At 35.9% G+C, this 15,593-nt stretch overlaps 1 protein-coding gene across 3 annotated transcripts; it reads right to left on the minus strand.

Annotated features, from left to right (window-relative positions):
• Window positions 1–1,031: 1,031 nt before the first annotated feature.
• LOC111493930 (pentatricopeptide repeat-containing protein At5g65560-like) lies at window positions 1,032–9,832 on the minus strand. 3 transcript variants are annotated; one of them, XR_002720095.1, is made up of 4 exons: window positions 9,542–9,628; window positions 2,368–2,425; window positions 2,221–2,296; window positions 1,032–1,507 (listed from the first exon to the last, which is right to left on the minus strand). XR_002720095.1 is itself a non-coding variant. In XM_023143857.1 (2 exons), exons 1-2 carry the CDS (start codon window positions 9,645–9,647, stop codon window positions 6,828–6,830), a joined length of 2,718 nt encoding a protein of 905 aa, XP_022999625.1. In that variant the 5' UTR covers window positions 9,648–9,832; the 3' UTR covers window positions 6,600–6,827. The 3 variants fall into 3 exon arrangements, 2 of the variants coding, with proteins under 2 accessions (XP_022999625.1, XP_022999626.1); XM_023143857.1 differs by lacking the exons at window positions 1,032–1,507; window positions 2,221–2,296; window positions 2,368–2,425 and adding an exon at window positions 6,600–9,439 and having other exon boundaries at window positions 9,542–9,832; XM_023143858.1 differs by lacking the exons at window positions 1,032–1,507; window positions 2,221–2,296; window positions 2,368–2,425 and adding an exon at window positions 6,600–7,276 and having other exon boundaries at window positions 7,769–9,832.
• Between the last annotated feature and the right edge of the window lie 5,761 nt (window positions 9,833–15,593).

Raw genomic sequence — 15,593 nt, forward strand, 5'->3', positions numbered from 1 at the left:
AAGGAAAAGGCTAAAGAAGACAATATCTGCTAGCGATGGATTTGGACGGTTAAGTTTTTTCACAAAAGATTCCCTATGTGTCCAAGTTCTAGAATCCGGTGGGTTCTTAGAAGAAAATTCTCCTGAAAGTAAGGTAAAGTGTCGTAAAAGAATTCACTCGGCTATCAAATCCGGAAGGTTCCAATAGAAAGGAATTATCCAGCTGCTAGCTGCTCATGGAAACAATAAAAGTTCTTGCTGTAACATTGTTCTACGTCTTTTGGTTATCAAAAGTTCTGTAAAGAGTAGCTGTTTCAGCCTAATGGATCCCAAACTTTGAACACCTTTATCCTAGCAGAATCAAATCACATAATTCTAAGCTACCAACAGGCTACACACAAGTATATCATATTAATACCATTGGTAGAAATGTGAAACTCAAATATGCTCCCTAATCTAATCTATGTTTGGTGTTTGTGTGTTACTTGAAATATATCTAATTATAGGGTGTTAAGACATTATCATTTTCATCGAAAAAATGCTGGTAGATATTGTTCTCTTTGGATTTTCAATTGTTCTCTTTGGATTTTCACTTTTGGACTTCCCTTCGAGGTTTTAAAATGCGTCTACTAGAGAAAGGTTTCCACACCATTATAAAGAATGCTTCGTTCTTCTCCCCAACCGATGTGGGATCCACAATTCACCCCCTCTTTGAGGCCCAACGTCCTTGCTAGCACTCATTCCCTTCTCCAATCGATGTGGGACCCCCCAATCCACCCCCTTTGGGACCCTGCATCCTTGTTGGCACACTGCCTCGTGTCTACGTCTTCAAAGCTTAGCCTCCTTATTAGCACATCATTTGGTGTCTGACTCTGATACCAGTTGTAACGGCTCAAGCACACTACTAGCAAATATTGTTCTCTTTAAATTTTTCTTTTCGTACTTCCTCTCAAGGTTTTAAAACACATCTGCTAGGATAGGGAGAGGTTTGTGATCATATATTCATTCTCATTTGAAATGTAAACAAACAATTTCTATTTTCATGTCAAACATTCGAAATAATGAACGGCAGGTGCCATTTTATTGATAGAATTAGTCTCAGGACACTTCTGTTTAATTACAGTAATTTATGAAAACTAAACGAATCTCATACATATTTTTAATGTCATGCGCTTGAATCCTAAAACATCTCCTTTCATATGTGCCTTCATTTACTAACTACAATTTTTCTCGCTTCTACTTCAATTACAGCTGCGCCAAAGTGTTCCTCTTGTAATGCTCCCAATAATGTGAGACATTGACTGAACCACACCACTGCAACCAGGATGAGTTGCATACTGTATGAAAAATCAGAAGCCAGCAGATATCCTGTGGCCATGTGATAACCACGTTGGACATGGACACAGAATGTATTTTGGTACTTGAAAGCCAATAAGTTGTCCAGTTAGAAGTTTGATGTTCGCAAAAATCACCAAGTTTAACACAATCCTTGTATAACAACCGACCAAAGAACTCAGACGTTCAATCTCTGCACAAACAAAGCCACAATAGTTGCTGTTGGCCTTTTTTGATGGAAAAACCAAACTTCCATTGCAAAAAAGTGAACGAATACAAATGTTCCACATGGACCAGAAAGCACAAACGAAAGAAAAAAAAAAATCCTAAAAAGCAACTGATCAAAAGGAGCCAACCCACAATAATTACTTTTGGTTTGAATGAAAGCTTCAATACTATTCGCCGTCTCCCTTCAATTTCAAATAATATTGTCCACGAGTGCACAAACCTTTACTCAAGGAAAGAAGCTTACCCTGCTCTTTACTTCCATAGCATAAAAGGGGCTAAGTTGGGTACAAAGAGTTCAAACAGGTTCAACTTACGATTCAGGTTCAGGTTCAGGCTATCCAATTTGTTTGTTAATAAACAGGTTCATCATGATTCTTCTTGTTAACAAATTGTTCAGTAGCACTTTTTTAATTTAAGTCTTCTCAAGGGAGTTGTGTTCAGTTTGCAAATGGTTAAGGACAGTTTTGGCAAATGATTTGCAACTCATATCAAATCTAATAAACTTTGATCCAAGAAACCTTAAGTTTTAGGATTTCTTTCACCCTTTTGTACTTTAGATGATATAGTTTCTTAGATCTATCATTTCTGTCAGTTTTTAAAATGAAAAGAAATCAACTGCAAAAGAATGGGTAGAAGCTCATAACTCAAGGATCAAAGTTCTAAGGATGAGAGATGAACCTTCTAAATGGGATACAGGAGAGCTTGATTATCAACAAATAGTATGCCAGATTTGATCAATTTCTTCTTGCTCTGTCTTGAATTGGTGCTAAATATCATTATGGCATTCAAATTTGACACTGAATAAGAGAAAGAAACGATGAATACCTGGTTGAAGAGTTATGGCAGCTTTACATTTGTGTATTTGATGCATAATTGCTCAAAACTGCACAGAGCGAAGAATAAGCTTAGTTAACATAGTTTTATTAATTCTCAGCTAAACTCCAAAAATGTAACGTCTCTATTGTTACCCACTTTTAAATTCTAATCAATTACAAAATAATTAAACTTCAATATTTTTAAGCTCGCTTATAGACATCCAATTAACAAAGCAAAGTGTATATATATATATATATATATATATATATATATATATATATATATATATATAAGGCACAAAGATCTCCTCAAAAAATAAAAAAATAAAAATAAAAATCTAAGATCTACAATTTCACATTTATATTCTGCATAGGAATGCGAGTCAATTTCCAATTCAAATTTATGACAAACATCCTAGCTTCAATACTTCTAAAACCATAAATGTCAAATGAAGGTTGAGGTAGTAAGACCTTTCCCAATACAAACGTCAATTTTATCCACCATCCTGGGTAACTAAAAACTATCAACTAAGCCTCATAAAGATGGATTGGAGGCAGCCAGATATCACACACGTAATATGGGTAAGCTAATGTTTATAAAGCATTTTTGGTCAATTAATACCTTGTATCCAATTGGTACAGATAAATCTTGTGAATGGATTCAAAGGTATACATTATTGGAAACGTATGAAATAGGGAAAAAAATGGGAGAAGAAATGACATTGTTCAATATGAAGCCATTGGCAGAGCTAAGTAGAGACTAAAGGTCCTCTCTTCTGTCAAGATTGAGGCAAGAAAATGTGAGGTTTGCAGCCAACTATCTGATGCCAGGTTTATTAGATAGGAGGGTGGCAGCTAAGGGTGAATCCCAACACATCTTGCGCTTCCAAACAGTATGGGTAGAGGACGATACAACTATGTCCAAGTTGAACAGAAAGAGAGGAAGAAAGAGGAAGAATTATCATCACCAGAGAGAGAGACTAGATTACAGAGATGCAAGGAAGTTCAGGAGCAGGTTAGATGGAAACAAGATTACAAGCATACAGGTATCAGATGGAGGGAGAAAATACAGTAAGAATGAGATGAGCGACTAACACAAGTAGAAGAATGACCAATGGAGGAAGTTTTCAATTGTGGTTGTCAGTGGAACTATAGGCAGCAACCGTGGCACAAAAAAAGGTACAGTAAAAGGAAGGATAAATGCATCTATGCATGCCTGAGAAAATGGGAGAAAGGAGGGAAGATAACTGGGTTGAAGAACCTACGGAACAACAGAAAATTCAAGACAACTAATCTCTTGTTGTTAACGCTAATTAGAAGTTGAAAGAAGACCATCGAATGGGTTTGGGCTAACCGAAATACACAGGATCCATTTCAGAAAACTAATACATACCTTATTTTTGCACAAATGAATGAGCAAGATAATTTTTGTGGGTGGGCCAACATATTATTGGAGCTATTGAAGTCAGGCATCCCATCCCCCTTGTGCAAGCCAGTCAAGAACGTTGGATATGGTTTGGGTGGAATGAAACTTCTAATATCAGGCAAAGTTGAAGTTACTTATGAACCAAAAAGGAATCTTTGGAGGGATTCAGATTTATTTAGATATGTTTGGAGGCGGTAGATTGGTCATACTGTAGGAAAATAACCCTAATATTGCTTGGATGGTTTTCCAAAAATAAAACAATATGAAGCATAAGAAAGGGGGTAGCCTAAATTTTTGTACAGAATGGACAATGCAAGATGAATCCAAGGTTAGGAGGTAGATGAAGGTCGGCATGCTTGCAATAGTAACAAACTTACACTAATCAACCAATGAATCATTGAAGATGGTCTTACAGCCAGTGTGTGGATGGAGGTTTTGTACATTTTTTTAATGGGAAGCTTAACACCAAGGGAGAGTTTTGTACCTTTTATGAAATTTATTCATCTATAATTTCTGAATTTGCAGTAGAGAATAACTTGGCGTGAGTTTCTACTCCATCAATAAATCCACACAATGTGGCCAGGGAGTGTTTTATAGGCAAAGTAAAATGAAGTGGGGAGATAATAGGAATATTATTAAGATATTAGGAAGACTTATTAGTTTTTTTCTATAAAACTTGTTTAAGTGAAGGGTAATGCATAGTGAGTACCGGTATTGGAAAGATGGGAAGAATTTGGGATTAATTTTGGAGATTGTCCAGACAACTCGAGGTCTAAGAAACTTATGATTTTCCTTTCTTATATTAACAGCACTTTTCGGTTAATTTCTACTCCAATTTCTAGTTCTGATCATAAGTTCGAAGAAACATCGCTAAGGTTTTATTTTTGGTTGCTTTGGATGGAAAGAAATAGAATAATCTTTGGATATTACTTCAGATCCTTTTGTAATCTTCGGGAAATTGTATAGTTTACTGTCTCTTCTTCAAGTGATCTTCAGTAATTTTTCCTGTTTGTATGAATTTGAAATGAGAGTACTTCACAATAATTCTTGCTGCTCTGGGACTCTCAAGAGACTCCTTATCTCCCCTTTCTTGCTATTTTATCGACAAACTTCTATTCTTGCAGTAAAATCAAATAGAACAATCTATATTTAAAAATAAATTGAACAAAAAAAGGGTAAACAGGAAAAGCCATAGATCCTACTCCAACCAATCATTTATAGCGAAGAAACTAAAGGATATCTCACCAGAACACTCAACTATAGCTTTTAGCAGAAAGGGTCGATCAGTTCAACCGTTAGCCAAAAGAGTTTTAGTAATATTAAGGTTCTATTTGGAATATTATTAGTAGCATAATTGTAATTACTTGATAGTTTATTAGGAAAGGGTGGTTATAACTAGAGGGGGTTACGAAATTGTAAGGGCATGCATAGTTTTGAAAAGTAAGTCCATAGTAGAGGAGTTATGGGAGAGAGATAACCCTCTTGAAAGGTTATTGATATTGTAATTTCTCTTTTGATACAGCAACATAGTTATATTGTTCCTTGAAATTGGGATCCTAACAAAAATTTAGAAACAGTATGGTGCCACTAGAAAGACACTAAATTTCTGAAACAGAAGTTCACACCATGCTTCCTGAAAAAGGGCAATGAATAAACAAGTAGTCCAAGCTCTTGTTGGGACTAAAGCACAATAAACATCAGTTAAGGTGGGGGAGCAAACATTACAAGGTCAAGCTTGCCCTTAGTCCACCGCAATAGATATCAAAAAACGAAAACTGTATCGGGCGGACTTAATTTTCCATGCAAGCCTATGGTTTCAAATGGTCCTAATATTGTCGGGTTACCTCTCTGTCATCATCAAGACACTAGAAAAGAAGTTGCTGGTGAACTCACGGATCCAGGTTCTAAACTCTTCTACTGAGATAGTCCATAGAATTATAATATGCCTTGAGATAATCCCTATCCTCAATAAAGACATCAGAGAGTTCAGTACCATTGTTCTAATTGCTTCTAGTCTGAACTCCCAGATAGAAACCATAATACTTACTCCTATCACTATTGCTAACGGGAGAATCTTTATGTAACCTCCTCTTAGCCTAGATTGAGGTGACGCCTTATCGCATTTTCCACTTTTGTAATAATTACACCTCGTACAAAGCTTTTTTTACCATCCAATGAGAAAATGATTATATTCACTCAGTAATATTGAACACAGTGTTTCTACTGAAGCCTCAACTTTCCTCAACATATTTTCTTTAGCTATGTCCACGAGCCTACAATTATAAAAAAGTGAAACTGACTATCTAGTATAAGAGTTCTTGATAAGTGAAATGTCAAGATGTTCGATACGTGAAGGAAAACATTAACAAATTTATATTATCCATACTTCATAGACAAATAATATAAACATCAAGAGAGAAGAATAACAAGAGTTATTATCTTAATGTTATGTCAAAACTCGTATTCCTGAAATGCTCATCTTCATGGCAGACTGCCTAATGAAAAGATGACACTTGGGCTCTATCTCAAACTCAACAAATAAATGTGAAGTTTAACTCAATAACATAAATCCCCTTACGAATCATTTTATTGATTGAAATGTACAAAAGGAAGGTAAAAACCACCTCCAAACCAAAAAGTTAAAAAAGGCTCTCCAATTAATAAACGTTGTCAGGTTAGTTGCCGGGAGAAGAACACTCAAAAAGGAAAAACAAACATATGAACATTAAATGTATATAAGAATATACAAAATGAAAAGAGTAAAAGCATTAAATGTATATAAGAATATACAAAACGAAAAGAGTAAAAGAGCTTGCCTTTGCATGGTTGCTGAAGTCTTACTCGTTAAGACGTGGTTGCCCATAATAAGGTACCCACCCAAAAAATACGAATGCGCACCCTCCACTGAACAACATCACCTTCAATTACCAGAGAAGTTAGTTGCAAAGGTGATAAAGAGTGGGCAAGTGGGTAACAAATTTGCAGTTCATTAGTTAACAAACTGAAAGACAAAATAGGGTTGTCCTCCTTGACCCTGTAAATGATTAATCGATATCCTGAATACCATCAAATGCCTCAATCAACATACTATATGTCTTAGGATGAATTTGGCAACCTTGTTTCTCCATGATGCCAAATAATTCAGAGCATTTATCAACAAGGCCCTTCTTAAGTAAGCCATCAATAAGTACTTTCCAAGTCATTTCATCATAATTATACCCACACTGAAGTAAACTATAAAACACTGTTTTTGCTTTCTCATTATTTCCTTCGTCATACAATCCACAAAGCAGCAGCTTGCAAGAATCTAAATGTGGTAAATGTCCTTGCTCTATCATGATATCTAACCATCTCACTGCATTCCCATACAATCCTGATCGGCAAGAACAACGAAGAAGAGAGTTGTAAATGTCTTCATTAGGCGATAGTCCTTTTTCTTTCATATGATCAAACAACCTCTGGGCAATTTCCAAGCATTCAACCTTGCAAAGACCTGTAATAAACTTGCTATAAGTATTAGCATTAGGTGCACAGCCATGCTTGACCATCTTCCCAAACAACTCCAAAGCGAATTCATAATCTACTCTCCTCCAAAAGTTGGAAAAATCATTGGAGGCAACCCCTGATGACAAATCACTCAACTCCGAATTACTATTTACTTCTTTCAGTTTTTCGTTCGAGAGATGTTTAATTAAATAAGAATAAGTGTAGAAAGATGGCTCACAACCAACATCATGCATATGCTTCAGAATGTCAAAAGCATCATCAATTGATCCAAACCGTCCATATGCATCAATCAATAATGTATAAAGAAGAGTGTCTGGCAATATTCCTTTTTCATTCATTTTATAAATTAAAACCTCTGCATCTTTTAGTCTACCCTGGCTACAATATGCATGAATAAATGCAGTATATATAAATACATCAGGATGAGAACCCGTGGAAAGCATTTGATCAAACATATTATGAGCACGGTCAAACTCACCATCTTTTAATAAATTTTCTATAAGAATGGTGTAAGTATCAACAGCAGGCTTAATGCCCCTCTTCATCATTATTTCCATAAGTAAAAGAGCTTCTTGATAATTTTTCTCTTTGCAATATCCATCAATCAAGGAATTATAAGTAAATGAATTTGGAACCCATCCATCACTAAGCATTTTATCAAGCAATGAATGACCATCACTGACTTTTCCCACCTTGCAATAGCCATCAATCAAAGCACTGTATATTACTTCATTTGCCTTTATGCCTTTCACCTTTAGAGAGTCAAAGAGAAGACGAGCTTCTTCAACCTGCTCTCTTTTACAGAGAGTATCTACAAAGACACTGTACGTCCACTCATCAGGAACCAAACCACTTTCATTCATCAAACTAAGCAACTTATAAGCACTATCCAGATGCCCTTCTTTGCACTGTCCATGGATTAATAGGTTGTAGGTAACTACATCTGGTTGAAGCTTCCGCTCGAGCATTTCATTAAGTAGTGACATGGCCTTGTGGACATTCTTAGCCCTGCAAAACCCCAATATCAATTCATTATAAGTGCGAGCATTTGGACTACAATTATTCGATTCCATCAAGCTCAAAATTTCCAAGGCACTCATACTCATTCCTTTCTTACAATAACCATCAATTAAGGCATTGTACGTGACCAAACTTGGAACCAATCCTTTCTCTAGCATTCCATTTAGCATTTTCTTGGCATCATCAAAATTGTTGTCTTCACATAAACTATGAATGAGGACCGTCCAGGTATATACATTTGGCTCAGAACCCTTCTCAGTCATCTCCTCGAACATACTAAATGCTTCTGTTTTCCTGCCCAATTGACACATTGCATGTATGAGAATCGTATAGGTACGAACAGTTGGCGAACAATTATCCTCGTGCATTTGTGAAAACAATTTAAGAGCTTCATCAATCCTCCTGGCTTCACAAAATCCATTAATCATATTAGTATAAGAAACCTCATTCCTGCGGCAACCTTTGCTCGGCATCGATAGAAAAATTCTATACGCACCATCTACATTCTTATTCCTACAATATCCTAATATCAAAGACGTATAAGTAAATGTATCCAAACTCAAACCGGCTTGCACTATCTTACTGACATACAACTCTGCTTCAACTACATAACCCAATTTACAATATCCATTTACCATTGTGTTGAAGGTATATATATTTGGGGTAACCATGTCATCCAACATCTCTAAATACACACTTTTCATTTCATCAATCATGAGAAACCTCGACAACAACATCAAGAGCATGTTATAGCACCTAAGAGTGAGCTTAAATTTGAAATCATCCCCCCGGCGGTTCATGCTCCGCAGCATTTCCAACACGAACAGAGCATTCTCTAAGGAATCCGTCGACTTAATCATCAAAATCCGCATCTTTTCAGCAATGTGGAGGTAGCCATTGGGAACAAGGATATTTATAATAGAAACATAGGATTGAACGTTGTGTTTGAATCCATGCTTCTGCCCGATCCAATTGAAAAACGCAAGAGCAGTTTGGGGATCGAGATTAAGGGCGAAAAGGGCAGAGATATGAGACGGAGAAATAGATGGGATTAAGACTTTCAGAGAAGGATGCTTCTGCCAATTGGGGCGAGAGAGAATGGAGAAGAGCTGCGCGGATATATCATGTTCTACAGGAAGATTTTGAGGAAGAGAAGCAGTTGATGTGAAGAACTTAAATGTGAGTGAAAATGTGAATCTAAGCCTGAATCCATGGACGATGAGAAGCTGACCTGAGTTGATAATGACTGCGGAATTTCTAATCATCGTGGGGCATCGAACGGCAGTGAAGACTCCATGCATAAATGAAGAGTTTGGCGATGATGGAAGAAGATTCATCAAGCAATCAGTGACCCTAGCAGCCCTGATTCGACGATTTCGGAAATCGGCGACTGAGGTTTCTCAATGGTCTTTCGTCGGGGATGGAGTTTCTACACGGTGCGGATTTCGCTCTTCTCGCCGGTCCAGGAAGAGAAGGAAGGGAGAAAAAGAAAAAAAAATAAAAAATAAAAAATAAAAAATAAAATAAATGAAAATAAATGAAAAGAAAACAAGGGAGGTCTACACAAACTCAGTTTGAAAACCAATTTATTATATATCTTTCTTTTAAATAAATAAATTTGTTTTTTTTATTTATGTGTTGAATATTACGAAATTTGAGTTTTTAATAACTATATATAAATTATATTAAAATATGAAAATCATTTATTTTTTTAAATGATGTATATATAGATGGGACAAAATTGGTGCAACACCCAGATCCACCGCTATCAGATATTGTCCTCTTTGGATTTTCTCTTTCGGGCTTCCCCTCAAAGCTTAAAAACGCGTCTCATAGGGGAAGGCTTCCACATCTTTATAAATGGTGGTTTGTTCAGACATATCACCTTATCTATGGTTATTGTCGTTGCCTTACAATCATGCTACTTCTATTTAAGACTGTCATCTACCGTTGGTGGCTGCAATATTCGATACATAACATGAGTCACCAAAATTTCCGACGGGATCTTACTCCTACTTAGATTAATTACACATTCTTGGTGATTAGAACATCTATAACAGTAGTCACTATACGTACCTTCAATAATGTCACTTTGAACTAACAGATCGACAATGAAAAGTACAGTTTAAAAATTGATTACAAAATTGAGGCTCGGGTATAGATATAAAACAAACAACAACCTCAAGTCTAAAATGGACTAGCGCATTGGCATGACCATCCTCTCTGACCATGCAACTCTCAGAATGCTCCAAAAATACTCGATAAATAATCTATTTATAGGCTCTAATCGTATTTATGATCTAATTAGTTACGACTTGTTTTAATTTGAAGTTTTCGAGGCAATACTCATGCGTGTCATAAATCAAATCGGAGTTTGGAAGTTGTTTATCTATTTTTGTGTCACAATCTCGTGAACCTCTTAACTGAGTTATGGGGTAAACAAACTTATTTTTTCTTCTTATCTAGCTAGCTTATATTGTCTAGGAAGTGAATTATCGGTATCTTGAGTCTATAAGGTGTAACCTCATCATAATCAATCTCGAGAAGGACAATATGACACTAGAGATGTCTATTTAACCTACGGGGTCAGGGCCCTGTGTGACCCTCCTCGAAAGGGACGAAGATTCCCCGTTAAAACTGGGAATGAGGGAAGGATTGGGGAGAGATTTCTCTCCATTAGATAAATGAGGCTGGAGACGGGGATTATATTTTCCGTCCCTGTCCAATTTCCCAACTCGCCCTGTCCAGTTTCTTTAAAATGACTATTTTTTAAAAGGATAATAAATAGAGAAGATTTCGGATGGAAAATAAAATAAGTGGAGGAGATGGGGATGAGGAAGGCTTCCCCGTCTCTGCCTCGCCCCCGTTGACATCTCTATATGGTATCATCTGCCTCGCCCCCGTTGACATCTCTATATGGTATCATGATGCATCCCACTGTTGAAGCTTTTCTTTCAAGAGATTTCCACCAGTCTTGACCTTGTGTTCCAACCATAACAAGGATGAATATATGAAGATTGATTAGATAAGTTCTTCTAATTAGCAGTTATTTTACATAGCGTTGAACACAACTATTTGGTGGAAAACACACCCTCTTTACTAAGACGAGTCAAGAAGAGATTACAAGATATGCTGTAGAGAGATAGACACATTGCTTTGTTTGGAATTACGAGATTGTTCGGGATCAAAAAAAAAAAAAAACTAGTGGGGTGGAGGTGCATTTAGAGTAGAAACTAAGAGCGTAAACAAATTTTATTCAGAGTACTTCGAAATCTTTTTCTTAAAATATCTAGATATCTCTATTACAAATTTTATTCAGACTATGATCTTTTAACACTCCTCTCTCCTCTCAACACTAGTCTTCATGCGCCTGCCATTTGAACCGAGAGCAAAAGCCCTCAATTTGCTAGCAAGTTTTCCACTAGACGAACCTCTGATTAGTTGTCGTAATGAAGTGGTACCAATAGTAACTTTCTAATGCAAATCTTCCATTAGAGTGAGTTAGGGGTGTACATGTCCCCGTTGAGTTGGGTGGAAGATTTTTTTTTATACAACCTAAAATTCAGGATTGGTTGAAAATTTTCACGGTGACAGAAGTCATTACAATACCCGACATTAATTTTTGATAATATATATATACAAACAACATAACAACATGTACTGAAAAAATCAAAAGACATTGATGGTCGATAATAGAGGATGTAAAGCTGGTTAAGCGCTTGTGGCGCTACTAAAAGAGGGGTGGAGATTAGACAACGAGACATTTAAGCTCCAGTACCTATATTAGCTAGAACGGTTGATGGAAGAGAAGTTACCAGATTATAACTTGAAAGAGACATCAACTATAGACTGTAAAGTCAGAGTCTCAACGCAAGAACAGTACTCGATAATTGTCAAGATGTTTGGACCTGTATATCACATTTGGGTGGAAGAGGATATAGTACTACATCCCAAATCAAGAAATCTTGACAACGTCAACCAAAAAGTATACCAGAACCAAAATATTGTCACAATTAGGAAAGAGGAAAAGATTTTTATTAACTCATAAATGATTGACGCTATACGGAAAACAATGGATATGCAAACAACTTAGCGGCAAAGTCTTGCATCCCGACAAAAAGACAAATATGAAAATGAGGTGGCAAGACGAAGGAAGTAATGGACCCGCTTGAATAAACTGTGGACTTGAATGAGGGTGACAGAGTGCGCACCTCATAGAGATCCACAAAATAGATAGACAGTTGAAGAAGAGATATTGCATGTATCTGGTGGGTAGGAACGCGTGGTTGACCCAACTTCCTCAACTTTAACATTAATATACGTTGGCATATGAATTAAGTACAGATGGATTTAAATTTATCTCCACTTGAACGTTAAAAAAAATTAGACAAAACATGACATTGAACTCCGACTTCAGAACTCCATGCAACTCAACACCTCAAACATTGACTTCCTAAACTCTGACTTCCGGACTCACCGCACCTGGTAGATTTTTACATTCTTATCCGCACATAGCCTAAATTCTTCCCATTCATTTAGCGGGAGTTGTCTTGTATTTCAACATAGTTATTAGATCGACTTGCATGCTATACACGAGGGTTGTGCTCGTTGCGAGACTTAACCCAACACCTTACGACACGAGCTAACGACAGCGAGGCACAAACAACTTTGAGAATTTTTAATATTTATTACTTTATAAAAATTATTTCAAAAAGGGTAAAACAAAAATAATGAACTAATTCTTGATTTATACTGTTTTTAGGAAGTAGAATACCTTTTTAGGCTTCTGTCTTTATTTTTTAATATTAGAGTAAGGAAATAATAAATAATAAATAATAAATAATTATTACCTATGCTCTAAATTTATTAAATTTAAATTAAATTTAAATTAAATTGCAAAAAGATGAAAATAAAAAATGGTAAAAGACAAACGGTCAGTTTCTTATCTTTTAACTCGACCAACTATTTTTTTAATTTCTTTTTCTTTTATAATTTTGATTATATATTTGAATTAAATAAAAAAAATAAAAAAAATGAAGAGAAAAAGCTTTTTAATTCTCCAAATTTGTTTTTACTTCGAAAAATAATTAATAATAAAATGAATATTTAAATATGGTTAGTGAGTGACCCCACAACTGAGGTCGTAAATTGCAGTACATACAACTATGATTTCATGTCTCAAAAAGTTATGAAAATGAAAAGAAAATAAATTGAATCGAAAATTTCTTTGAATGTTGGAAAATGTGAACGCGTAGGCTGTGAGGATGAAGGGCACGTGTCAAGCGATGGATGGGGTTGCACGATTAGCTGAAATGACAAAATGTGTCAACTAAGGAGAGGAACCTGTGCCGAGGTAGAAAGAAGGCATCATGGTCACCCTAGAATTGACCTACGTCTAATCCACTCCACTACACTCGACTTGTGAATCGAGGCGCAATGCAATTTAACACCCATAACATGAGCTGCCCACCTGACTTGATCGGTTCTAAAAGTGCCAATGAGTGTGCACCACGTGGCATGTTGAGAGATCGTGTTTCCCTTTCCTAAGCATGTCTGTACTCGCACGTGTACCTGCGCGTGGGTGATGTCCCACTTGTTTTCAGTTTTCTGTTCTCAATCTTGATTTCGATACTAACTCTAATATTACTTGAATTACGACCTACTAGAGAAGTTTTAGGAAATTTAGCGGTTATAAAACGTAAAAAAAAAATTTGGCTCGGGTAGACACGTGTCATCGATGTAAGTAGTCATTGGACTTATTCAAGTAATACTTGTAGAGATCGCTAGGACATGCTAGCATCAGTATTCCTTACCTTCAGTAATTAGAAAATGCATATTTAGTGCCTCAGAATGACGTTTTTGTGATAAGTATGTAAGTATGTTATACAAATTACCGAAATACCCCTAGAATGAGATTATGAGGTGCATGCGGATTTTTATGCTTTTCATCGAGCTAGAAAGGGTATATGTATGATAGAACTCGTGTATGGAGGATTGGTTATTATAAATGGAAGCAAATGCATAATGAGAATACTTACCATAACGCTATCAAGATTTTGAGGAGGCGTATGCAATTTTATATGTTTTTCGTTATACTAGAATAGAGAATTGGTTATTGTGATCTATGCTCCGAGCGTTTGACGGATGTTATCTCTGTGTTAAGCTTGTATATTTGCATGATTATAGTATGTTTAGCTCGTGGTAATTGATTGTGTGTTCTCCTTGTAGGGTGTGTTCATTTGCACATAGCTAGAACTAGAGTATTAGAGTTAGATTCGCTAGACGATGACCTACGTCAAGATGCCTCTAGTAGAATAAACACCTTACAAACATGAGCGAAACTAAGAATCCTAGTGCTCCGAGACTAAGAAAGACTCAAGGAGTCAGAATAGAGTATCATAGAGTCGAAAGTCCACGTTAAGTCACCTAACTGCCCTTGGAACTCAGTAGACTTCCTCAACACTTAGAGAAGACCAAGGTAATATTTAGATTATAGTTTTCATGCTTTAGATGCTCGATAGAAATATCTCCCTAACCAGCATGCATGAGTGAACCAAGTTAAGATTAGGGTGCTATAGCTAGAGCAGTTTACATGCTCGGTCAATATGTTTCTAGTAAACCTTGCACCTAAGGACCGTGAGCCCATTAAAGTCTAGACTTATGTACGCCCAGAGAATGAATTAACTCTAAACGTCCTAGAAATGAGAAATGCCCTACAAACGTCGTAGACTTGTGTCCTAAAAACGTTCAATTGTTCCATACATGATCATTTATTTTTCTCATATTATTTTATAGAAAGTGGCCTTTGCAAAAAAATAAAAATAAAAAATAATATTCTTTATTTTTTATTATTTTCTTGATTCCCTAATTTTTATCATAGTTATATATATAGCACTTGTCACAATCGCTCTTTTCTTAGGCGCGGATTTGTGATTGTGCGACACTCACTCCTCAGTAATAAGTGAGTTAAGTCAATTTGTTTGCGTGTCGCCTATGAGAAGACAACGTATGCTCGAGCCTTTAGCCCGATTTAAGAAGAAGGTTTTAGAAAACAAGGACAGAGAAATTTTCGAAAACGAGTTTGAAAGCAAAATTTAATGAAAGATTGAAAACGGTGTTATACAGCATGCAAGCAAAAGAAACAACAACGACTTAACAGTATATAACTATTCGGGTACGGAGAAGTTAACAACTATATATATATATATATATATATATATATATATATATATATATATATATATATATATATATATATATATATATATATATATATATATATA

This window comes from Cucurbita maxima, unplaced genomic scaffold, assembly GCF_002738345.1.
Source record: "Cucurbita maxima cultivar Rimu unplaced genomic scaffold, Cmax_1.0 Cma_Scf00019, whole genome shotgun sequence".
NCBI classification, from domain to species: Eukaryota; Viridiplantae; Streptophyta; class Magnoliopsida; order Cucurbitales; family Cucurbitaceae; genus Cucurbita; species Cucurbita maxima.

Coding starts and splice junctions, on each gene's coding strand:
- LOC111493930 (XM_023143857.1), bottom strand. CDS start 9,647: ATGAATCTTCTTCCATCATCGCCAAACTCTTCATTTATGCATGGAGTC. Junction 9,440..9,541: donor CGCAGTCATTATCAACTCAG/GTCAGCTTCTCA, acceptor ATCTTCCTGTAG/AACATGATATATCCGCGCAG.